This window comes from Haliotis asinina, chromosome 5, assembly GCF_037392515.1.
Source record: "Haliotis asinina isolate JCU_RB_2024 chromosome 5, JCU_Hal_asi_v2, whole genome shotgun sequence".
Classification (NCBI taxonomy): Eukaryota; Metazoa; Mollusca; class Gastropoda; order Lepetellida; family Haliotidae; genus Haliotis; species Haliotis asinina.
In genome coordinates this window covers 63300205-63325648 of record NC_090284.1, presented here as the reverse complement: position 1 = coordinate 63325648, position 25444 = coordinate 63300205, and the positions used below count along the sequence as shown (strand labels likewise).

General features: G+C 36.3%; 1 protein-coding gene across 1 annotated transcript in view; it reads left to right on the top strand.

The window, feature by feature from the left end:
- The window catches only part of LOC137285009 (high-affinity choline transporter 1-like), an 82478-nt gene that overhangs the window by 10691 nt on the left and 46343 nt on the right, over positions 1–25444 (top strand). The window contains exon 2 of the mRNA XM_067817125.1: positions 19262–19492. Within this exon, the coding sequence (XP_067673226.1) occupies positions 19318–19492 (175 nt within the window). The 5' untranslated portion in view covers positions 19262–19317. The remainder of the gene's footprint in view (positions 1–19261; positions 19493–25444) is intronic.

Here is a 25444-nt window from a genome sequence, read left to right as displayed (position 1 = left end):
CTCTGATTCCCCACCCTGATTACATGGCACCGATCTACCCCTGGGGACTAGCTCATATAGGCTTTAAAGTTATTAGATTAATGCCAATTTGCTGTCTCTTCTACAGGAAAGAAGGGAGATGAGATAAGTGGAAGAAATTTGCCTGTAAATTGCTCGATTTAGAGAAGATTTGGCTGTAGAAGAATGGATCGTGTAGTTTCTGATGCAGACATTTAAGTTGCCTTCAAGAGACCTACAAAAATGATATTTATAGTAAATGTGGAGGTAGGATTTAAATGTTTGTCAGATTTATCTCACTTAATTCAATTGTGACTTTTATGGATGGTCAGGTTAGAAAAGTACTGGAGAAAGGATATTTGACAGAATAACTTAATTTATGATGCTCAAACAGAAGTAAAGTTTTATAATGCTTCTATATTTTTAGTGACAGTTGTTTCAGGTGCACCTATGTATTTATAGAAAACTGTATTTATAATAATAATAAAGAGCGGTATTCATCCACAAAGTGCATGCTCAAACTAAACATGCTTATAATAAACAATTGCTTCTGATTTACTCCTGGATGCTTGCTTTTTTATATACCGTTTATAAAAAGTTAAGCGCCACCCAGTATATTTTGCAAAAATATAATTATTTTGCTATAAAAGGCAGTGTCATCATATCTGTAACAATATTTCCTTTATTGTAAATACAAATGATTATGACTTCCCTTAATCAGTTCAGCTTGTCGTAAGAGGCGACTAACGGGATTGGGTGGTCAGGCTCGCTGACTTGGTTGACGCATGTCATCGGTTCCCAATTGCGCAGATCGATGCTCATGTTGTTGATCACTGGATTGTCTGGTCTGGTCCAGACTCGATTATTTACAGACCGCCGCCATATAGCTGTAATATTGCTGAGTGCGGCGTAAAACTAAACTCACCCACTCACTTAATCAGTTACTAGATGAACCTTCTCTAAATATGGATTGGTCTTTCCAATTAGTTCAGCCTAACATTTCCACAGCTTCACATCTTAGTTTTGAAATAGGTTAGTGGTATCTATTAAGTCATGAAATGCATGTAATGAACTCTAGTTATAACAGTCTAAGGTTATCCTAACCATAGGTTAAAATATTTATTTATGAGGTAACAACTTTAAAATATTATCATAGTAATTTTAGATTCTGCATCATGTGCATTGTTGGAACGAGACTCTTTTAGTGAACAACTATTTTTCACTGTTGTCACTGATTTTCTAACCTAAATATGACTGGTCATTTGCTGAATGTGTTAAGGCATAAAACCCATTTCAGGTGTCACCTACAATGATATTGCTGGAATAGTGCTAAAAGTGACATAAAACCTTGCTCACTCACTCACTCACTCACTCACTGCACATGTAAGATGTACATTGTCCACCAGTATGAATTATAATGCACGTAGATATGCTTTTTTATGTTTTGCTGCTCAAAATTGGGAAGAAGTCCAGAGAGATGTATTTTTTACTTCCTGCTCTTATAAATCTGATAAAAGTGTTATCAGATGCTTGTTGTTAACTTGACCATTGTATGTTTATTTTGTAATTCTCTGTGTCAGTAACAGTGTGCAAATAGCAAATGTCTTGATAATTAAAGTATCCTGTCTATCTGATCTGAAATTAGAATGATACTAGTCAAGATTAGAACTTGTTTGTCTACAAGAGCTCATTCTACCTTGATTTCCTCTAAGGCTAAACAGATTAAAGTCAGGAAATTGGTTGGGGGTCAATGTCTAGTAGCTAGACATGATTTTCTGAAGAATTCTTCAGTTAGTGGTGAAAGTCTTGATGTCAGTGTCTCCTGACTGGTGCTTTTAACACTGTGGTACTGAGGGGAACATTGTAATACTGCATGTATATCCTTCTTATAGACACAAATAGGACTGCACAGAATCAATGGTATACCATTGTATTGCTGTTGGCTTTTCAAACAATACACATTGCAATGTTTTTTTCTGATAACCGGTATATTGGGTTAGGAACATATATGAAGTTTTTGTGATTATCTTTATGGTTTGAATAAAAAACTACACACATTCATTCATAACAAAGGTTGTCCTCTATTTTTCAACGACAAAATGGCATACAATAGAATTGATGACTATACAAGCTAATTTTCAGATTCGTTATCAGAATCATAACATGTATGTGTGAGAGACTTATGATGTAGAGATTAGGATTGACATGTACAATTAGTATATCTTACTGTCAAGCACTTAAGCTTAAAACATAACCTTAGACATACAAGAATCTCTACTACAAGATCTTTCTATAAATAACTAAAGTATGCCTCACAGACAGACTGAAGGGCCTATGTATTCATTGTCCAGAGTTGGGAAATAGACCTATGCGTACATGAAAAACATCCTAGTGCCAAGATATCAGTCTTGCCAAACAGTACACAGGCTGTGGTAACAGAACACACACTGTCTTCTGGACAAGTTATAAGTTTCTCAGATTGATTAGAGTTAATCTGGTACAATTAATGCAGTTGATGTCTCTTGACTTCCCAATTGAAACACGTCAAGTGAGTTGATAGTCATTGTGGGAATTGTACGGTGTAATTTTTGTCTGTACTTTAACTCTCCCACAACTTTGTTGTGTAAGATCAGAATGTTGCAGAGCAGGTTTGTTTAATGGTAAATAGTTTTTATGAATTTATTATCTTATCACAGTTGCTTTGAGATGCTAAAGGGACCATCACCACCATGATACAAATGTAACTTGTTATTGTACAGCATTCTCTATGGTGTATGTAATCTGTGAGTAAGTGATTGAGTGAGTGTAGTTTTACACCAGCTATGTGGCAGTTGTTTGTTAATAATCGCGTCTTGACCAGACAATCCAGTGATCAACAGCACGAGCATCAGTCTGCACAGTTGGGAACCGATGACATGTGTCAACCAAGTCATGAAGCCTAACCACCCGATCTCATTAGTCGCCTCTTATGGCAAGCATAGTCACCTTTTATGGCAAGCACAGGTTGCTGGAGGCCTATTCTACCCCGTACCTTCTTGGGTCTATATGTAACCTGTACTGATACATGCTGGTGTGCAATCAGATAATATACTGTAAACTGTCTTATTTCCGTGCCTTTAAATTTTCGCGAGTGACGATCACTAAACCTTTTCGCGCCTTCTTATTTTCGCCAGGTGATCTTGTTACAGGGGTTTCTCTGAATGCTTTTACATGAGACACAGGTGCGTGACAATTCAGTTGTTATAAAATAAACACATTTTAGAAGTGATAAAAAACCCAAATGTAATTGATTTCAGAATTAATCCTTTTTAATTGGGTGTTAGAGCAACGAAAATAGAAGGTGACTGAGTCGTGTTAATCCAGATTAGCCCAGGGTTGATTGAGTAATGACATCTGTATTGTTGTTGACTTACCTGACTACAGAGTATGATATATCTGTATTATCGCATATTTTCATTTTTGCGTCATGAAGTCTGATGCAAAGTTCGCAAAAATTAAACGGTCGTGAAAATGTGGCTGTTTACAGTACTAATAGAGGACCCCATAAACAAAATACAGTTTTATGTCACCACTAGTGCTTCACCTAGCTTACGAAATCATAGAATCATGAGAATAATGTATATAGTTATGCATGATTTTATAGTGGAATAAACAAATATCAGTAGCAATTTCTTGATCTTTGATAGACACCATTTGCTTGACAACGACATTAATATCTATGTCGACACATTGCACTCACTGAATAAAAGAAGTTGTATATCCATAAATCATAATCCTCATTCTTCAGCAATTTCAAAATTAATAGTCGTGTTATGGTCATTTAAGAGTTTTTGTAGAGACTAGTAACTGATATCGATAATTGCATCAAATATGAATAAAATTCTTGATTGAAACTGCATTAAATGTTCCTGATTCTGCCTCATGTGCATCCATGTATCATTCATAGTCATTTAATGGAGCTTCACTGGCTCATCAATAACCCTGCACTCAGGCTCAAAATAATTGAGGAATTAGAAAGAAACATTGCAAGATTGCATGTGGGAAATGTGTGTTTAAAGTCTTCTTTCATTGTTAACGTTTTGTATTGATGCCCACTCCAGAGGGGAAGTCATGTAGTAATCCAGCTTTGCTTATAGTCTGTTTCATGTTCCAACCCATCCTCGATATCTCCAGGGTATACGGTCCAATAAATGTCCTCAATACCCTGGACACATCAAGGGCTCAGCCCAACAAATGTATTACCTCCTTTGGCTGGCTTTTTATCCAATCAGGTGTATACTCTGGGAAGTTGAGGGAACCAATCACAACTCACTTTTCGCTTTTTAGATTATCTAACTGATTAAACTTGGCAACAGAAACCATGCAGTGGTTCTCTGCAAGAGGTAGAGGAGTTCTTGCATATATTTTTTTAAAGTCTTGGACCTATAAATTTGACTGTATGATTTCCCCCAAATCTGAGTCACACTTTGAGCAAAGTTTCGCAGTTGCGACCGGTACTTTTGTTGACAACGGCAAGCTTGATTGTAATGGCGGCTTAGCTGACCGGTTACTGTGAGAATGCGGAGCCAGCAAAGGGAGGTAATAAACTTATCGGGCCACACCACAGAATCGTCCAGGGTGTAGTGGAGACTTATCAGAACGTATACCCTGGAGATATCGAGGATGGTTCCAACCTGAAAGGAAGGCATTTGCATTTTACTAATAGTTTCATCTCAAGAGTCACGACAAACGTATCCAGTATTATGGTAGGATTTGACATGGAGGACACTTTCCATCTTTAAAACACAATGTATGTTTAATGTTAACTGTTAAAGTTTTGAATGACATGTTTTAGTGAATGACAGTAATTGTGACTGACTTACCAACTCGCTGATTGACTCGAGCATTATCTGACTGGTTGACTAACTCAGTCAGTCACTCTGTGACAAACACACTCACATCACCATGTCATAGCTACAGAGCCAGCCAATATCTGACTTATTTTGAAGAACTTTTATTAGGAATTAGAATGACATATAATGCAGTACGAGAATTATATTCCTTAATGTTAAATTACAGGATAGGTAAGGTGTTTAAGTTTACAATCAATGTTGGTTACAGAATGGCTTAATCTGTTACGAAAAGAATAAAGCTCTGTGCAAGGTTAGTACAAAATAAACACATTTCTTGTAATCGATTTCTGGTACATATCATGGAAATGTGGTTCTATCATTGGTATAGAATTTCTGTGACAATAGTTTCTTGAAATAGAAGTTACTTGTTAATTTTGATAATTTCATTTGAATATTAGATTTATGGATTTTGTATTAAAAACTGGGAAGTGAATCTTTTTTAACTTATTTTGCTTCGGGATATCAGATGAGTTCACCTTTCTCGTTCTTTCTTGGTACAAAACCAACCAGAACCAACTTGGAAAAAAATCGCAGAATTAATTGGATCTCATTTAGAATTCTTGAATATCAGAATTCAATATCATGGTCCATTTTTGCAGTGTAATAGTCTCAGAATATAATTAATCTTTGAATTGGCGACAGGAAAGCTGTTTTGAAGTGATGATGCTTTGCAAGTCAATTACACCTTGGATTTTTCCATGGTGAATGTTGGAGGGAGATTGATAATGCTGTTTTGTTGAGCTCCTCCGTTACACTTGGAGACAGGTCAGAGAGTGTGATGGAGAGGAGCTTCTTGAGGAATATGAATTGAGAGCAAAGCAATAGCAAAGTGTCCGTTCCATCAACTAATGTCATGTGTTATCACATGTGGCAGAGACATATTCCTTGATAATCACTTAACATGTTTACTGCATTCAATTTCTGCTAAAAACAACCAAAAACTAGATTATGATTAGAAACAATGTTTCAAGAATTTGTATATGCTTCTCTTGTTTTATACATGGTTCACATCTGTGTGTTATATACCATTATATCATATAGTTTGTGGTAGTAATTTTCATGTAATTTTGACAACTATTTATGCCCAATAGAAACTGTTCCACAAATGGTGAAAGACGAATTATTTTGGGTGGTAGTGTTTTATACTTGCCAGAGGTTAGCTGGCAACTCACAGATTAAGATACTGTAAATTACACTTGTAGGAAGCTGAAAGGGACCACTAATTATATTTTGTAATAAAGTAACTCTTAAAACAAATTTCCATTTCAATGTACCATAAGGGACAGGGACCCGAAAATAGCCTATAATATCATTATTAGTGTAGTGTTTTGTCTGCTCAAATAGTTAAAGTACATCTTGAGTTCCTCCTGTATTGGCAGAAATGTTTTTGGCATTAAGAGGAAGGTAAGAAAATGTTTTAGAATTGTTTCCTGAAAATATTTCAATGTACACTTGCCCTCGAACCTAAGTTTGTCCATTTGTACTTAAAAGTATTGAATCCACTATTTTTCAGGATCAAGAAAATTTGTCTTAAGGTGGAATATACATATATTTTATTTTTCATTCTTGATGTTTTACAATCAGCTCATATTCTCATATATCAAAAAGGAAATGAGAATCGCTTAGTTTGAACATGTAGCTCTGTGAGAACATAACAGAGAACTAATATATGATTGTACACTTACTGAAATTTATTATTCCTTTTTAAACAAGTAATACATATTCTGAATCAGAACCTTTTGAAAATTGCCTTGCAGTTTGAGATATACTTGATGATGATGATGATGATGATGATGATGATGATGATGTTGTTCTTTATACGATAGCATTAAGAAAAACTGGTATGTTTTGTCAATTATGACCCTCATTTAAAGAACAATGTGACAAGCTAGTGAATGCACCTTGCCTAATCACACCCTAACCCTGGTCTTTATCAGACATCTATGACTTGGCTCAGCCAGAGGAATCATCTACTTTCTGTATTGTATCAAACATTCCCTCGCCTTGTGTCATTTCTTTTTACCTGACAAGCGTAACTGGGAAAACACCAACCTATTGGTTTGACTGTGTAGTTTTTTGTAGTCAAAATCAATTTTTTGCCAGAGTCAATTTCCTCTGGAGGAAGATGTCCCATCATAAAGGCTTAGAGATCGTGACAAAATGGCCTCCTGACATGCAATATGTGGGGATGCGCTTTGGATAGGATCATATACTTTTGCCAGCCTGCAGGCAGACTGATATTGGTATCAATCTTCATAGGGATTCCATTGCTTGGCTGCAAGGTATGTAATTAAGTCCTATGATGATGATGATAATATATTCAAAATCTCTTCATGCACAATGGGGATAAACTTTGATAGATTTTAGATCATTGTATGTGCCATTTAGTGAATGTTTTCATATTTCATGCGCCTTTGAAATTCAACTTTTGTTCAGAATTCTTGTTTTTAGTTATTTCAGAGGGTTTGAATAGCTGAAATAATCATACGGTTCCAAGAAATATTGGTTTTGGAAACATGAAGTTAATAGGTGCAATTTTTCTGTGAAAGGAATTTTAGAAGGACACTTAGAATGTGTCTCAAAAATTAATGTTCTTGTTCTAGTCTGTTGTTTCATAAATGACGTCTTCTTTAAAGAAATCAATTGTCTGTCACTTGACCTTTATATTTGTTTGCTAGTATGTCAGTCACAATGATTTATTCAGAGAGTCTAAAGTCTATGTGGACAGACCAGCTGGTCTTTACTTGCGTCTGCTCTGTGTGTGTATTCTTGATGTCAACTTTTCACGTCTGCTCACCACTCAATGCATCTGCTCACCACTTCTTGTGACTGTTGTTCGTGATCCAAGCATACTAAAGGAACAAGTGACATTTGGTCTAAAGGTTAGCGATAATGTTATTTTGAAGTGAAAAGGGAACTTTTATATCAAAGATACAACCTCTCTCAGAGTCATTCTTATAGAACTAATAGAATTAGGAAGACATGAGAGTTGCTTTTGTGACAGTTTTTATATAAGTATGTAGCTTGAAGATTGGTTTAATGTCATTATCAGAAACATTTCAAACTATCAGACATGTGATCCAAAGATATTTTGTGATTTACAGGTGAAGAAATGCTTCCTTTTTCATGTTTCAGTATCTTTTTGATGTTTGGAATCATAGAACTTGATTTAGTGTTCTTGTTTGAAGCTTATGAATATGACAGAATTTCACTGGATATCTTTCAGGATAAATAATATTACATGCCAGACTGATTTTTATTCATATATATGATATACCCGACATCATGAAATTACTGCATCACAAATTTAATGGGAAATTAAATTTAATTGGGTCTAGTCTAAAATGAGTTACAAAATTAATGCGATCTCAGGAATCTGTGTCAATGATAAAACAGGCTGAATCTTTGATGTTGTTTGATTTTCTTTCCACACTTGTTATTTACCAAATAACCTGTATTTGAGCTTGTTATGCAAGCAATGTAAATGAACTGATGATGTATTAAATATCCTGCCATGTTTAAACATGTGATAGTTTATTACTACCTTACTTTGACAACTTTTATTAACGTAATGTGACTTGAAAGACTGCCCTGTTGTAGAATATCCACTCTGGCTCCTGTGCCTGATTGACTGCCTGAAATGCATTATCATATTAATACAAGAAGTGTACAGGCACTTTTTGGGCATGAAAACATGCTCACATTAATATCATGATTAACAGTTACTGCTTCCCTTTATCATTATAACATTTTAACATTTATAACTCTGAAACCACTTCTTCAAGAACATCCTTCAGCCAACATTCCCTCCACTCAACAAGCCAGTCTAATGAGGCATTTCAAAAGGCTTCAAGTGTTTTTTTGAATACTTCCCTGACCCTTTCTGGGAAGAGTTCAAATTTAGTTCCTGTCAATACAGGCACAATATGTCCAGACACTATTGACCTGAAAACAGAAAACATGCTATCACACTTGCAACTTGAGTCATCAGTTTTGGACATTTTGGCTGGAATGTTATGCTGGTTGTGTGAAAAGTTCGAATTCAGTGACTGCACTGCATTTCTCGGTAATTGTCATTTAGACGCCAGAACTGTCGGGGCTAAATAGTATCGACCAAGAATGTAATGTATAAAGCCATACTGGACCGCCTTCGTTCTCAGTGTTTGTGTATTGCTACCCACCAGCAGGATGGTACAGAAGTTCAGCCATCTCATTGAAAGGTACCAAGTTATATCCATAACAAACATGCTCAAAAGATCTACTGAAACAAGTTATTAAGGCCAGACCAGTTTTGTTTCTTGTTTTATGGATCCGTAGGTTGTATTTTTCCAAGAATAAGAAAAAAAAAATTAGAATAAATTTTCCCTGCACAAAAGGTAAGGTGCTGATGTTTTTAGTGTCCAAAAATGTAAACTTCTATGTCTTGGAAGTGACATTAAAATGATTTTAGAATATAAAGAGAACATTAGTTTGGAGATATTTTTTTTATTAAACCCTCCTGCCTTTAGATTTTCTGAAGACAAAACTCCATAAAACAAGAAATATATTTGGTCTGGCCTAATGAAAAATTGAAATGGTGAGTTTTCATTTTGGTTGGAAAGAATTCTTATTCAATACTCACAAAGCTGTCAAAGAGTATACTTGCTAGATATGCAAAATGTATTGCTTAAGTTAAAATTAGGATGGATTGGAAGGTACTTGAGTAATTGAACTGGATCTTGTTAAAATGCACAAAGCATGAAAGGATACAAGGGATGGCCATTTTTTTCTCTGTGTATCGGGGGATTTTGGCCTGTAGTCATTGAATCAGAGATTTCAAATAACTTGTGCAGATTGCTGTTGGAGGTCTAATTAGTCCTGGGTTGTTAGCACCTGCAAGCAACATTCATTGTATGTCTGCTCATCACTGCTGAGGGCTTGAAGCAGGAGAATCTATCCGGAAAGCACAACATGATTTGGTGCATTCATACACTCCATGCCTGATTAGTGTGAGAAAATGCCACGTGTAGGCCCAAGCAAATAACGCCGCCAATACTGCCTGACTATAGCTGTCAAAGCAAGGCTATGTTGCTATTGACAATATCCCATGTTCAATACTGGAAAAGGAAAACAGATCTTTTAATCTGTCCAATTTTTTGTTCACATTACATAATTGGGGGTATCAGAATGGTTTCCTTGGCAAAGTTGGTTGTCCATGACAGTGTTGGTTGTGTGGGCAGCGTTGGTGTCTGGTGTTGGTAGCATGTGTTATGGCGATGCGGTGGTAGTGATTCTGCTGGCTGATTAGTGCCACCGGAACCTGGTTTAGTGTTGGTGACTGAAGAGGAAATTCTCTCCGTGGGGGTAGATATTTTCTGATCAGTTTCCCGAGTCAGAGCTTCGTATTGGTTATACTTCCAGTCATTACCAGACGTTCCAGGATATAGGAAGGTACTTGTGTCGAGTTTTGATTGTTGATTGTTACTGGAAATCCTGAACAGTATTGGTCTCATATTTGAAATGTTCACTCTCCTGTGACCTGGCAGATTAATGCCTCAAGGAAGTGTATTGATGGATGTTAAAGTTCAGTAGTTTTAGTACAAAGTGAGTGAAGTCTCATGATGAGACCGAGCTGTTTCACTATGTTTTCAAATATGTTTGTATGAATGAATTCTTATATTTAAATCTTTGTTTATTTGAAATGTATTACTTTTATGTCAGTTTCACATTTACTTTCACATTCTGTTTTAGTCATCAATGAAATATTTATCTAACGAGAGGAATGAGGAAAAAGTGTTGTCATATTTAATCATTTTGTCTTCTTCACTCAAAATATTTTCATATTCACAGAAGATAAGAGGTATTTTTACCTGTTTTGATCATTCTTGTAATACTTGTTGGACATATATTGTATATACATTTGAAAGATAAAGTGTGCTCCATTTTGATCTAGATTTGATCATTTGAGACAAACAGTTTATGCAAAATGTTTCCACATTTTAGGTTAGTTCCTATTTGGTATTTAATCATTTTTCCCTAATTGATTAATGTTTTTCACCTCACAAATTTCTTGTGTGAATTGACATGTTTTTGTGTGTCTGATCAATATTTGTTTGAAAATCAATGTAATGATTTGCTGTGACACTTCATGTGACCCTGATCGATATGTTAAAGACTTGCCAAGGAATTGTTAGACATTGTTCTGCTGTAGGAGAGGGATGCCATAAAAACAAGCCTCTTTATCAGGCTTGGACATTTGTTGATTAATAAAAATACTTTTTGGTATTTTGTTATAATGTTCTTTAGATTATAAATTTTTAAAAATGCTTAACTTTATCATTTTTGCAGAGAAAGTACAATTTTAAACATTTCAGACTATTCTAGTCTTCTGACAATATGTACTGGAATCATTTGAAAGATAAGGAAGAATGCAACTGAGGTAGTGTTGACATTTGTTGTGGATATAATGACATCAAGTCATATTAGCCATGTGAATTTGGTCCATTCTTTTAAAGTTTTTAAGTATGTCAACTTCTAATAGATTAATATCAGAATTATCTTGAGGACTAGTGGACAAACCACACAAAACATTGATGAAGATAAATGATTTAAGAAATGGATTCAACCATTAGATGAATGTAAGAACTGGTTGTCTCATTATGTAAAGAGAATGAATGAAAGAAGATATTGACATAGCTGTGCTATTAAGATACATTTAGCATGTCAGGTTTGTAAAAGGAACTTGATTTAGTTAGTACCACACATGGTATTTTTTGCTTCCTCAGATATATTCTGTATTCTCTTTGATCAAGAAAATAAATGGACGTTCATTTAAAGTTTGGAGAAAAATTTGTTTTGGACCAGGCACTGCAGGTCGGTATCCAAAAGACATAATATGGGACAGAGGAATGTGAGAAAATTAGATTTTTAAAAAAAATTATTCTATTGGACATAAAAGCTGGAATGATGATGGATTTTATATGAATGCATCAATAAAAACCAGTGGTGTTTGTGAAAAGGTCATAGGCGGATCCAGAGAGGGGTACAGACACCCTTTTGTCATAAAAGATCCCACCCCTAACCCTTTCTTAAAAAGCTGTATCTGCTGTTGAAGGGGTAAGCCTGTCCTGTACTCTACAGAAAAGAAAGTAGAACCAAAAGTAGCCATCAATCGTTATCGTTGATAATGATAAGAAAATAAACAAGACATCCAGCAAGGCATGTCAAATCTGATACTTCTCAGAAAACAGAATAATTTTTTGTATTAAATTCTCATTTCAAAGACTGAAATTCCCGATTGTCAGATTGCTCTGTTATCAATGTTAATTTGACAAAATGTTGTCAGGATCTAAAACTACGAAAGAGCTTGATGTAAAGAAATAGAAATATGATACCTTAGGTTGAAGTGAATGAAGAAATAAAAGTCACTTTGACTTGTTTTGAAGATATTAAAGTACAACCAAGAAATTTGGTCAAACTACATTTCATAACTATTTGACAAGAGTGTATTTCTACCTTTTTGTATGAGATGACCTCCAGATATATATCTCAACTACTTATGTCAGATGACCTCCAGAGATATATCTCGACCTGCTTTTGTCAGATAGCCCCCAGATACATATCTCAACCTGCTTATTGTCAGATGATCTCCAGAGATATATCCCAACCTTTTTATGTCAGATAACATGAAAGCGTCTATGTTTCCATTATGGCAGATGACCTCCAAGGGTCATCTTGACCTACTAAGAAGCAAAGTCTGCAGCATATGTCAGCAAACATTCCCAAATTAAAACCCAACATTGCCCAGTTCAGTATAGCCTAGTTATATGTAATATTGTGTCTCTATACCAGTAACTGAATGTCACTGGTAGTGGGACATACAGAGCAAAAGTCTTTTATCCCCAAGTCTTACATTGTTGCCTGCTGTACAGTACTAAATTACCTCAGAATATAAGATTTTTTAACAACTCCAAATTTTGAGCAGACTTATTATTTTTCCCATTTTTGCCTGAAATGGCTGTGAGTTTTAGATCCTAGATACGTCTTTGACAGCTGTAATGACTGCCACAACAGTTCAAGGAAGTATTTCATTTCCAATTATCGGGGATGACGTAGAACAGTTCCCACAAAAAAAAAAAACAACAAAAAAACATGGTGACAATGTTTAATTGTGTAATGGAAACTGTACAAGTCTTCAACCTGTTATTAGTCATGCTGCTAGGCCACTATCAAGAATGGTGATGTTGATCAGAATGATGGGAAGGTGAGTAAGAGGGAAATGTGTATTATACTATCTTTGGGTATTTGGAAGACATTGTCAAAGACCTGATGGAATGCATTGTGGCTCAGTTTCATCTTGTTCTGGCCATCTTTCTTCTGAGTGACCTAAGGCAGAACTGCTACGTTAACGTGGGTTTACGATCATCTTCACATTAAGATTGCTTGGTGGAAAGGGGCCCAGTTCTCTGAAGCGATCATAGCACCAGGACTATCACAAGTGTAAGTATAGGGCTTAGGGTTACTTAGCTTTGAAATCCTTCTCTGGAATGGAGTCCCAGTCCCAGTCCATGCATTGTACCTCTACATTTTATCATATGCTATCATGGTGCTATGAATACTTTATAGGCTGGGTCCAGGGACCTATTCCACAAAATGATCTTAGCGTAAACTCCCTGTGTTAACAAAGGTTTATGAATGGCGTAGTGATACAAAGCTTTGTAGATTGGGTCAAGGACCCAGGGGAAGATGGTGTAGTTAGGGAAGTGTGAAGTTGAGAAAATTTGTATTCATTAACAGTTAATCTCAATCATTTACACTGATCTAGGAGGCAGCCAAAGAGAGTTGAAACAAACATACTTGACTTGACTATTGGGTCAAGTCTGGTGTACCATTCAGCAGAAATTCTGCAAAATCAGAAGATCAATGCCCCTACTCTTTCACTTGTACATGAAATGTATGCTCAAACCTTTCCAATACTTTATTGATCTCATTTCAGATTGTATAGTTCCAGATGAAATAACTCATAGCTTCCAAATATGTAGATTCCTATATACTGTTTACATGGCATTAGCGAAGGAGTACACTTATGTTCCTTTCAATACCTGGACTACATGTGAGGCAGAACTAGGATGGATAATATGGACACTTGATCCCGGTGTATCTTAAGTTGACTCCATTACTGCTCAGTCTCTTTGGAAATGTAGTGGGTTCTGTTGACTTCACAGTTTGCATGATAACATCATTGTATACTTGTAAAACAGATATTGCAGGAGCTCCAGACATTTTGCACCCAACTATTGAGGCCTTCAGCAGGCAACAAGGTAGGGTGGAATGATAGAGGTCAGGTACCCAGGTGTTAACTCATAGCCATCACAGTCAGGATTAGCATTATATTTCATTGTAATAGAACTTTTATTTTTCGGAATGAAAAGAAATCAAACACGCCAAATAGCATCTAAAGCTTGTATTTTCAACCATAGCTAGTAACAGGAACATGATAGAAAATCCATAAATACTTCATAAATTATTTTGTAAAATGAGTGACTCAATCAGCACATTGACCACATTTGATTAATTAGTACAAATATGGATTGTGTTTATTCCTTTTCATCTTCAATTTCTAATTTCTTCTGTTTTCATGGCAACTGAAGTATAGAATAAACCAGATCCATCATAGCTGAGACATTGATTTACTGTTCTCCACCACTGGTAAATTCTCCACTGTGGCCCTAGCCAATCAATTTACATATTTGATTGTGGCCAGGAATGTGGACACTCTTTGAAGGCACAACCCTTTGGCTGTTTCTATGTTGAACTCTTAACTTTTCCACTTTCATATTGTGTATTAAACTATAATTATTGTTCTTCAAGTCAGGGGTATACTTTGTTGGTGGCCAACGGGTTCATATTATGGCATTTTGTGTCTGCTGGGGTTTTAGGTCTTTATAAACTATCTTCCATAATAAATCTCTCTTTAATTGGATTTGGCCAAAGAACCAAATCTCTGTCTCCTTTGACAAAAAATTCTAAACTGTTTTTTCCCTGCCTTTTTGATTGCTGCAGCTATCTGTCATTTGATCTAAATTTGGACTCATTAAGTTATCAGTTAAGACTAGGGCTTGATACCGTGGTAATGAAGTCAATAACCGGTTTCTGGTCTAATACGGTTGTGCGTGTATTTACAAACCTATGACCATGAATCTCTTTCGTCATGCAAGCCACTGATCGGTCTTGTACTGTTAGTACGCATGTGTAACGGGCAATGCGTGGCTGGAATTTCTTCAAACCCCTGGGATCTGTTTCTACCACCTTGGTATTCCCATCGTGTTGAGGTATTGTGGGCGATCTCATGTGTCAGTGCTTAACATTTATGAGGCAATTCATTGATTTCTAGAAATAATTACAGTCAACATACTCGTTAAAAGCTTGTCTTTGAATGTAAGGTAATTGGCAAAGTTGTGGGCTCAACATAGGTCCCAACTTTTTCAACTCTTTCACACAGAGATAATGTTTAATTTAACATTCTGTATGGATTCAGGGTTCAATTGAAATCAATAGCTATGTAATGGAATTTAAAGCACCAAAATAACCATCAACAAAAATGCTTTGTTAAATTTGATTTTGCATGTCAGTGATATTAGATACAATGGATATAAGGAAGGCAAGAGAAAATTAAGTGTACTCAGGGATCACTAGATAAACTGTCTTTGTTGTAAATTATGTAATTTTAATGTAACAATGTTTGCTTCATATAAATGTTAGCATGCCAAAGATATTGTTTGTTTGAAGGTGTGTTTTTTGTGTAAAAACAAAATTATGTGAAACAACTTATTCAAGATGTTTTGTAAAAACCAAACTACCTATGTGTCAGGCAAAACATTTTCTGACCTTTTAACATAATAATTTCTCAAGAAGATGAAACACTGTATTTGCTGACATTGGTCAGACAATGTTACTTTCCAAACCAGCTTGTTTGGTGCTGTTCAAACACCATTCCTATATCCAGCTATAATTTTTACATATATGTAACAGTTCATAAATTCCAAATAGAAAATGTTTCTCTCAAGCCACTATTTACAAAACCTTGGCCTATGTGGAACTTAATATATTTAGTGTCATGCATATTCAGAAATGTAAGATCATGCTTTCAGTGGGTTATAAAACTGAGTGGTTCAATTATAGACATTATTACACCTTCACCACTGTTACTATTTGGTCATGTATTTTGTCAAAAAACACTTTGTCTTTCCTTTGCATGTGTTTGGGTCAGGATGCTCTTTCTTTTTGTGAACATCTGGTACCATCACCTTTTTATAATGATGTAACATTCTTGAATACAAACCTGGATACAGTCTAAATCATACATTCTGCTTTTCACAGATATTATTTGTGGTTTTGATTTATATGTTTTAAGTAGAGACTTGTGTGAGTCTAAGACAAACTGAGTTGATATAAATCAAGATCAGAATGACTGCCTGCTCATTCTGTGCTACTGAAAAGATAAGAAAGATTGCCAGGTATGTTGTATCATTGTTGATGGGTATTGGAACCCCAACAATTCCAGCTGTCAGTGTTCAGTAACTTGTTTTGAATGGTATGCATAGACACCATCATGATTCCATCTATTGTAAGTCTGGGTTGAGATTCTGTTGACTCTTGCTCTTTGCTATGCAGGTAGACTTTCAGGAATATATTTAATTCATGATAAATATTCTACAGCAAAATGTAGCGTGCTGGTGTGTTTTTCTTCAAAATACCTCTGATGAGTGCAGGAAAGAAAAATCAGTAAAGCAGAAACATACCGATGACAGCTCATCTTCAATACTCGAACAAAACTTGACAAGTTCTTCACAAGTCAAATTTGGAAGGCCAGTATTGAAACCATATTTGTTGTTGTTTCATCAGTTCCTTCATTTATCAGCTGGTTTGCTGAGGACCAAGGTTAGTTAACATGCCTTCAGCATTTTTATGTGAATTGTCATTCTGTCATATTTGCAGTTTTACAAATGATATTTTGGCTAGGTTTCTTGATTGTCAGAAGTAATTGATTTCAAAATAAGGCCTCCAAGAAGACCAGCTGCCACTGGAGAGATGAAGTAATCGTATGTTGCAGTATCAACTAATAGATATTATGGCCTGTATAGTCATCAAAGAGCTGCAGAATCGATAGTAACTCAGAGAGTTGTCAGGATTCAACAAGTTATCAGTCTTTGTGATTGAGGAGCTTCTTGAAAATGATTGCTCTTTTATATTCACACAGAGTAAGAATTACTTTTTGAGTCTCCCAATAAATCGTGTTCAGTTAGGCTTGAATTCCGTAATTGTCAACTTTTGTTTACACATATTTAAGATTTAGACGTCAGAACTTTGTTTTTAGCTTATTGTTCAGCACATGATGAGATTCACCCAACTGTTTTGACAGAGTTTGTTATTTTCCAGGGAGGGATTTTCATAATAGGCAACACATTTTCTTTAGAAATGCACCCGCTCTCTTCGAGTGGCATTTATTCAGTAAATACATCATAATCAAAGACAGGAAAAGTGCAATTTCCTCATAATTTGAGGCCTTCATGGAGGAGACGTTACATTTGCATTATAACAACATTCATCAAAAGTATTCCGTGTTGCATTGGTTTGGGCAGGGCAATCATATTCCCCTGAATGGGAGTATGCATAAGGTATTGATTTCAAATTTGAAAGATAAATTCCTCAATCACGATGCCATGCATACGGAACTGATGGAGTAATGCACGCAGTTTAATGCCGTATTATTTACTGGTGCTCTCTGTACAGAAGGATATGTCCCAGGATTTGACACTCATATCACAATATCTATTTTAGTTAAGAGAATTCGGTAGCCAGCACATTTCCTTAGCCCTGACAGCCTGTCTTTGTGGGTGTGCATTAAGCTTAATTCATGTATGAATGAGGGAGGTTTATTCATTTCATTGATGTAAGAAAATGGTTAATCTGCTCCCTGTACATGAATTGAGTGAAATTATATTTTTGGCAAGTCTGTATTGTTTATGTGAAGTTTATTAAATTACAAAAAGTTATATATACCGTGTTAGTGTATTAATTATATTATATAACATCACTATTGCACAAATATATACTCTATATCCCTACTGAAGATATTAAATGGTATTTGATATTTACAAAGATAAAATGTCAGTTGAATTATTCTTTCGCTGCTTGAAAGATTGCCTGTAAATCCTTAATCCATCAGCATTTAAAATCAAGTAAACTAATGCTTCAGATACAAAGGGTATATAAATTCAAGTTGGTTAAGATCATCATGACATACTCAGGTTAAATCTGAAGACCCAAACGGTGAAGTCAGAGTGTGATAATGAAGATAAGGTACGTGTAAATCAAGTCAGCTAGCAATTAGTCTGATTTTCTTTAAGCTTTGATTTCAAACTGCACAAACAATACATGCCATGACTACAAAGGTACAAGAACTGTGTTTCTGTACATGAAAGCAGACCTACGCTTTGTTGATGAAGCTAACGTGCTGCCCTGGGGTACATGGTGCTTGTTTGTGGAACCAGACATCCTGCAGCCAGACATGTTCCAGAGGAGGAGAAGGGACAGTGTTTAGAGTACTGTTGTCTTTCAGTCTATTTTAGGCATTCAATAGTATACCATCTTCTTGCACAGCCTGTCATGGATAACAAATGTGCGAACAAGATTAATCAGATTGTGAGTATGAATGATGACTGTCGGTTGATCAACAGATAGGTGAGATTGAAATACTGCCATAGGAACCCAGTTTGTCTTTCTGGCCTGTTTATTGTGGGAGGGACTTCTTATTGATGTCAATGAATGAATGTGTACTAGAAAAAATCACTGTGGCCTGAGACGTCTGAACCAGATAAACCAGTGACAACAGCAGGAACAATCATACACATATTCACACTTATTCTGATCATCTTATACTCTTTAGATGCATCTGCTAACAGCCATGTAGATGGACATCTCACTGATGTTCCCTAAGAGTTCAATAGGGTCAACCTCAGAGTTCATGGATCATAAGCTAAAGACAGTCTTATTGCTTTGCCACTTAAGTCCAGTAGCTCACCTTCAGGGGAAATGTATCCCCATATAGCCAACTGGCTACTGGTCAAAGTTCTTTTATATCATGTACATGGTATGTCTGTCTGTCTACGGTGATGCTGTTTGTGAACCTCCAGCTTCTATGTAAGAGTGTGCAGTAACATCCTTTACAAATTTATTCAGCGAACATGTCTTCAGCATCATATTTTGCCATTATTTTTTTTTTCAGAACACCCTGTTATATTTGTTTGCTTAGTGACTACAGCTTACTGGAAATATCTATGTCCATAACACAATTAAAGTCTGAAAATTAAATATGTTTTTGTTTTTTCCAGTTTACTGAATGCTGATTGGGTGAGAGTATAGACAAAGAAAGTGAGGCATCGTCACCATGACGATCCACATACCTGGACTCATCGCTATTGTCCTCTTCTATGTGCTTATCCTGGGGGTAGGATTATGGGCCGCCCGCAAATCCAAACAGTCGGGTGAAACAGCCGACAGCGAGAATGTGATGTTAGCGGGGCGGAATATAGGTGGACTAGTCGGAATATTTACCATGACAGGTAAGATTGTTGAAATAACTGTTATGTATTGCCAGTGTATAAAACTCAGCCAGACATGAGGGCTGGTAACTTCCAAATGTGACTGGTTTTTGAAGTGATGTCACCATCTCCACTTTGTATTATCTTTATAGAATGCATCTTACTTGGGAGATGGATTTGTTTGTATTGGTGTTTTGGGTGCCATGTCTTCTGAGTCAGGCTCAAAAAGATGCTGTTGTATTCGGAGTATTTACAACAAACTATAGACCCTCTCCATTGATCTAACATCATGCCATCGTCTGTTGGCCATGTTCAACATCATGCATGCACACACGCACACACGCACGCACACACACGTTCACACATACAGACACACAAATGGAGATTTTATGCATACTACCTGATCCTGTATCTACAGTTTCATGAAGCTGTATGTAACCACCAGTGACTGAGCCAGCAGGCCCTGAAATGCTCCATTGCTTTCAGTGGTGACCACTGGTGTACGATCTGTTTAGATATAAAAATATGATTGGTTACTATGAACTTGTGATTTATATGCTGGATATGTTTTGTATGTCTGTTATTTCAACCATCATCCAAGAGTTTTTTAGTGTACATTACATAAACCTACATTTTTTCATGAATCTGAAGGGATAGTATAGTGGTTAAAGCATTCACTCATCACACTGAAGGTCCAGGTTCGATTCCCCAAATGGGTACCATGTGTGAAGCCCTTTTCTGGTGTCTGTCACCAAAATGTTGCTGGCATATTGCTAAAGGTGGCTCCACACTCATTCATGAACCTGAAACTGATGACAACAGGAGGAACATTGTAAGGTTCAAAGGATGAGTGAGTGCATGTTGTTTGTGCCTGTAATCAGGGTCACTAGAGTCGAAAGATACGCTCATCTTCTTCAACAACTAGTATCATCATTTTTTTAAGCTTATCCCCGAACACCTGCATCATAATATCATCTGAGATATTCTCTAATTACCAAAATGTGTTTATGCCAAGGCAGTAATATTTTTGCTATATTTCTGCATGCTGTGAATAATCATGATTTGACCAAGAAACCCATTTGCTGAAAATCAACTATCCATGTGACCGGTGTTCTTATAAATACATACATCACCAAGAACAAATAGTCTGTCATTGAAGGTTTAGTCTGACATTTTGTGGCTCTTACAGACACCAGACTCTGGTATATTGCCTGCAGGATAGGATAACCTTCACCTGTCTGGTCGCAAGGACAAGGGTGATGTGGTATAAGCACTGTTATTCCATGCATGTATTTTTTCGTATACCACTAATTCTGGCTATAACAAACGCAAGGGGACCACTGAATTTAGTCTGTTTTAACGTAGTTCATTAAGAGCTTTTCAGTTATATAAATATATATATATATGTAGTTAAGACAACAGAATCAGTTCATATTAGCTAACATTTCATTCAGTACGAACATTACATTGTATGTGTAGGTTATCTTGGTAATATGAACATCAGTATATGAATATTCTAGCTGTGAGAGTTGCCTGTAAGCATCTGAGTCTAGATTGCTTATGTTTCATTCATTTCATTCAAAAACCCATTAGGAAACAATGAAATAATGATTGGATGAATTTGTGGAGCCAAGATGTGACATTTTTAACCATTGTTGAAAAGGACCCAAAATTTCAACCAGACATCTGGTGTGGCAACTATTCAAAGTTGCCAGACCAGGTAAAATACTGCCAGTCCACAATTTTCTGGACTAACAAAAGCAACAGGAAGTTAAATATGTCAGATTATTATACACCGTTGAGTACAAGTCTAAAACAGGCTCTGATTGCATAATTTTGATCACGTGGCCAATGGCAAATTAGGACAGAGACACAGTTATTATGTCTCAAACATTGAGGAAGAATAAGATAACTTTGGTCTTACATTAAGTTAGCTTTTACCTCATGTTTAAAATGGAATACATTACACAATAACAGCCCAACCATCATGTGTGGTACATTTTAAGACTATCCAGACATAAAACAGAACATCCTGAACTGTCAGTCAAATAGGAATTTGCAGCACTGTTTATGGGGTTGGGTTTTCAGCAATATTCCACCAAAAACATAAAAAATGGGCTTCGTATTTTGCACCCAGGTCTTTGGCATGAGAAGTGCACACCTTAACCACTCAGCTACTGTACCACAACCCTCTGACCTCTATAGTGAAGGATGAGTTGTGAACTGATACATGTTTAACACATGTAAACAAATAAATAGCTTCTACATATATCTGGCTGTCAGTAAAAATTGAACTGCCTCAAACCCAAATGATTGACTGAAATCCATTTTTTCTTTCCTAGCCATATTGAATGTGTCATTTTAACAAGGACATACTTCTATTAACATAACAAGAATTGCATTCAGAGGAATGGATTTTTGTGTCAGAATCAAGAGTTTGGGTCCTCAGCTCAAACTGGTTCTCATCACTGCACACTGAACTGAAAAAGTCTGTTTATGGCTGGGAGCTGGCAAGGGGTTAGAAATTGATTTCTGGCTGGTGGAGGAGCTCTCTTACCTTCAGGAGGGTTGTCAGCATTGTAGTAATTAAAACAGACATTCATGAGTTCCCCAAACTGCTTGATCAAGTGCAAGGGGGAACAAGTGATGGTCTCTCAAACACCCCTAAACATCTTAATCTGATTTCAGGATTTGTATCAATACATCATCCTGACCTCATCTGGAACTTGTGGCAACCGTCACCTCTGCTAACTAGTGAGACACACTCCTTATTTGTTCCCTGGGCAAAAGTCTACAATGCTTCACTAGACAAATGCCACACAAACTCCGACTTTTAGTGGAATTGTCCACTTGGGAGATTAATCGTGGTAATTTTCCCTAGCAGGCATTTGTGAAACTTGTTAGGCCCCAAAATGAATTTCCAGATTTGAGAGCAGTCAGTGTAGAAGGGGTAACGCTTGGATGATAAATAAAGTCTAATTCTGGCTGTTTGTTCCTGCCTTGTCTGGGGGAGAAGTCAGCCAGAAAACTGTATTGAGTTTCTGCCATGCCTTGTTGTACTTCGTCCATGATAGCTTTGATGCAATGCTTTGTACCAAATAGACCACTGCTGTAGTCTGGTGTATGTAACAGTGCTTGTCATACTTCCAGTGACAAGAACCTAAAGAGCTTCTCTATTAAAGGAAGCTGGTTGATAGCGATATTACATTATGTCTGGTGGAACTCAGTCCATGGACTGAAAGATGATTGTGCTTATAGCATTGAGAATGTGATGCCTCCACTTTTGATGAAATAGTGATCCTAGAAATGATCTGTTTCAAATTAATTGGGACTTGAACTCTAATAAGGCAGTTCTGATAACAAACTTATGCAATGTTCCTTTCAACATTAGTGTGTTTTTTGTCAAGATATGTTGTAAGATCAAGAACGGTCATTGCACTTAAAGGCGTTTGGTTATCTGTTTGAAACTATGTATATGTTTATATAGAGATTTAAACACTTCCTGTCCTTTTTGCATGACCAAAATGCATTCACATGTAATGATTTTTTTAAGTTTTCAAAGACCAGTGTGTCTTTTCAAGAGAAGAAATAATAAAGGATTTTGAAATATACGCTCTGAAAATTATACACCCTTTTTTCAGAGGAGTGTCAGACATTTGTGATGAGCTGTGAGTTATGTCTTTAAAATGTACATTTGTAAATATGACAGAAATTGTGTCTCTATAAGTTATAGCTGCATGTTGACTAAAACTTCCAGTGCTGGATGTCTCTGACAGCACAATATGGAAATCATTATCAAAAGTACTAACTTGCCAAACATTTCTATTAGATTTAATCACAGATTTCACTATAACCTTGTTGTCCTAGCAATAAAAATGTGTGCTGTGCTATTGATATGCCATTGGATAAAAAAAATCAGGCGAGATACTATGTATAATATGGAACCAAACTCTCCCTGCAGTGGAATAGAAATCAATGTACGTGTAGATTGATGTGATTTTGTGTATTTGAGATTGTTCTTAGTCTATCCATGATTGCCTCTTTGCTTATATGTTCTATATTTTATCGACTCCAACTATTGGCAATGCATTTATTTCATCCCATCATGGAACAAAAGATTTTTGTTTGTGTTCTTTGTTTAGTTATCTTTGTAGGGAATCAATCTTAGACATTGCCAATTCCTGTATGCTGCATTACCCACAGGACTACCCTAATACTCCTGGTTGTGACACATTGCTTCACCATGAATATGTCAGAATCAGAACTATATTTTGACATGATCCAGACACAGGACTTAATGGGATTGAAGGGTATAGATTGTTGCATGCAATCTGTGTGAAGTCTTGGACCTGGCCATGTTATTTATGTTGACCTACAAACAATGGTAGAACTACATTCTTCTTACTGAGCAAGGGGTGGTGGGGTAGCCTAGTGGTTAAAGCATTCACTTTTTACACTGAAGACCCATTTCAAGGGAACCATGTATACAGCCCATTTCTGGTGTCGCCAGCTGTGATATGGCTGGAATATTGCTAACAGTGGCATAAAACCATACTCACTCTCTCACTTACTGAACAGTTTTTGTGATGGCAAAATGACACGTTAGGATAAATCCCCATAATCTGACCATTAATATCAAGTTAGTGCAGGTTAGAAATTTTGAATATAAAAATTATTAAGTCAGGGGACTAACTTCAGACTTTTCTTGTTTCTTATGCTCTCAATATATAACTTCTTACTCTGTATCATGGTCATACACCAGTGAATGAAAGGCTGTCTTAGCCATAATTGTGAGCAAGTCCTAAGATGATTCTGGTACATTTTAGTCTTGGCAGAACATCATTTTGGGTCCAGTATTTGCTCATCTTCATTATATTATATACATGCATCCTGTGAACCCTGAAGACATTTCTTTTGACATCTGTCATCAGCATTCTACATTTTGTGGTGTTACAATGTTTACTAATGCAAGTATTGTAGAGAACAATGGGGCCATAGGTAAGCCTAGTGGTTAAAGTGTTCTCTCGTCACGGTGAAGACATTGGTTCTATTCTACACATGGGTACAATGTGTTAAGCCCATTTATTGTGTCCTCTGCAGTGATGATGCAGGACATAAACTCATACTCACTCTCTTATTTTCTATGAGCATTTCTGATAATGTCTTCGCAACTAGGTGTGCTCATTTGGTAAGTATATACAGGTCTTTATCTAAATCCAAACTTATTTGATGCAGATATTAGATGTTTACAACAAAAATTGATATCAAACACATATTCAGCATGAACAAAGGCTTTATGACTAATAGTTGGATCTATGTCACCATGACCATAGCAACTAACAAGTGTCTAAACATTGTATGTAGTGACCTCGTCTATATGAATCTTTGAGTTCTCTGTTTTCAGAGATCAAATGGGATTTGATTCTCGGAAATTGCAAGACTATTTGCTCCGTATGGAAACATAGAAACATTGCAAACAATTGTTTTGTTGTGTCATCAACAGTGGTGACATCATTCAAATCAGATCATGACATAAAGTCAGAATGACGTCACAAATGAACAACTCCAGATGCTACCATGGGAATCAACTGAAACGGCCAGCTGATGACATTTCACTGCTGCACACGTACTCAATGTAAACAAGTGCAGACAGTAAAACCCTTTGGTTTATTTTCTGTTTACAATATCAATAGACGCCGTTGGTTCCAAATCTATTCCCGTGCTTCAAATGCTCAATAACACCTGGAAATTGGCCAACACATGTTTATATCCAAAATGTTTGTGTAGTAAAAAGGGGTTTATCATCTGTGTAGATTTTGACTTTTGGGACAGTGTTCTCATCAGAGTTGTCAGCATTTGGGTCCATGTGAAGTGATGAGGAAAAGTGTTCAGAACCCTGTGGCAGGCATACAGATCTGTTCACTCATAGAATCAGTGCTGAAGTACCATCAATGTATTGGAGGTGACACATAA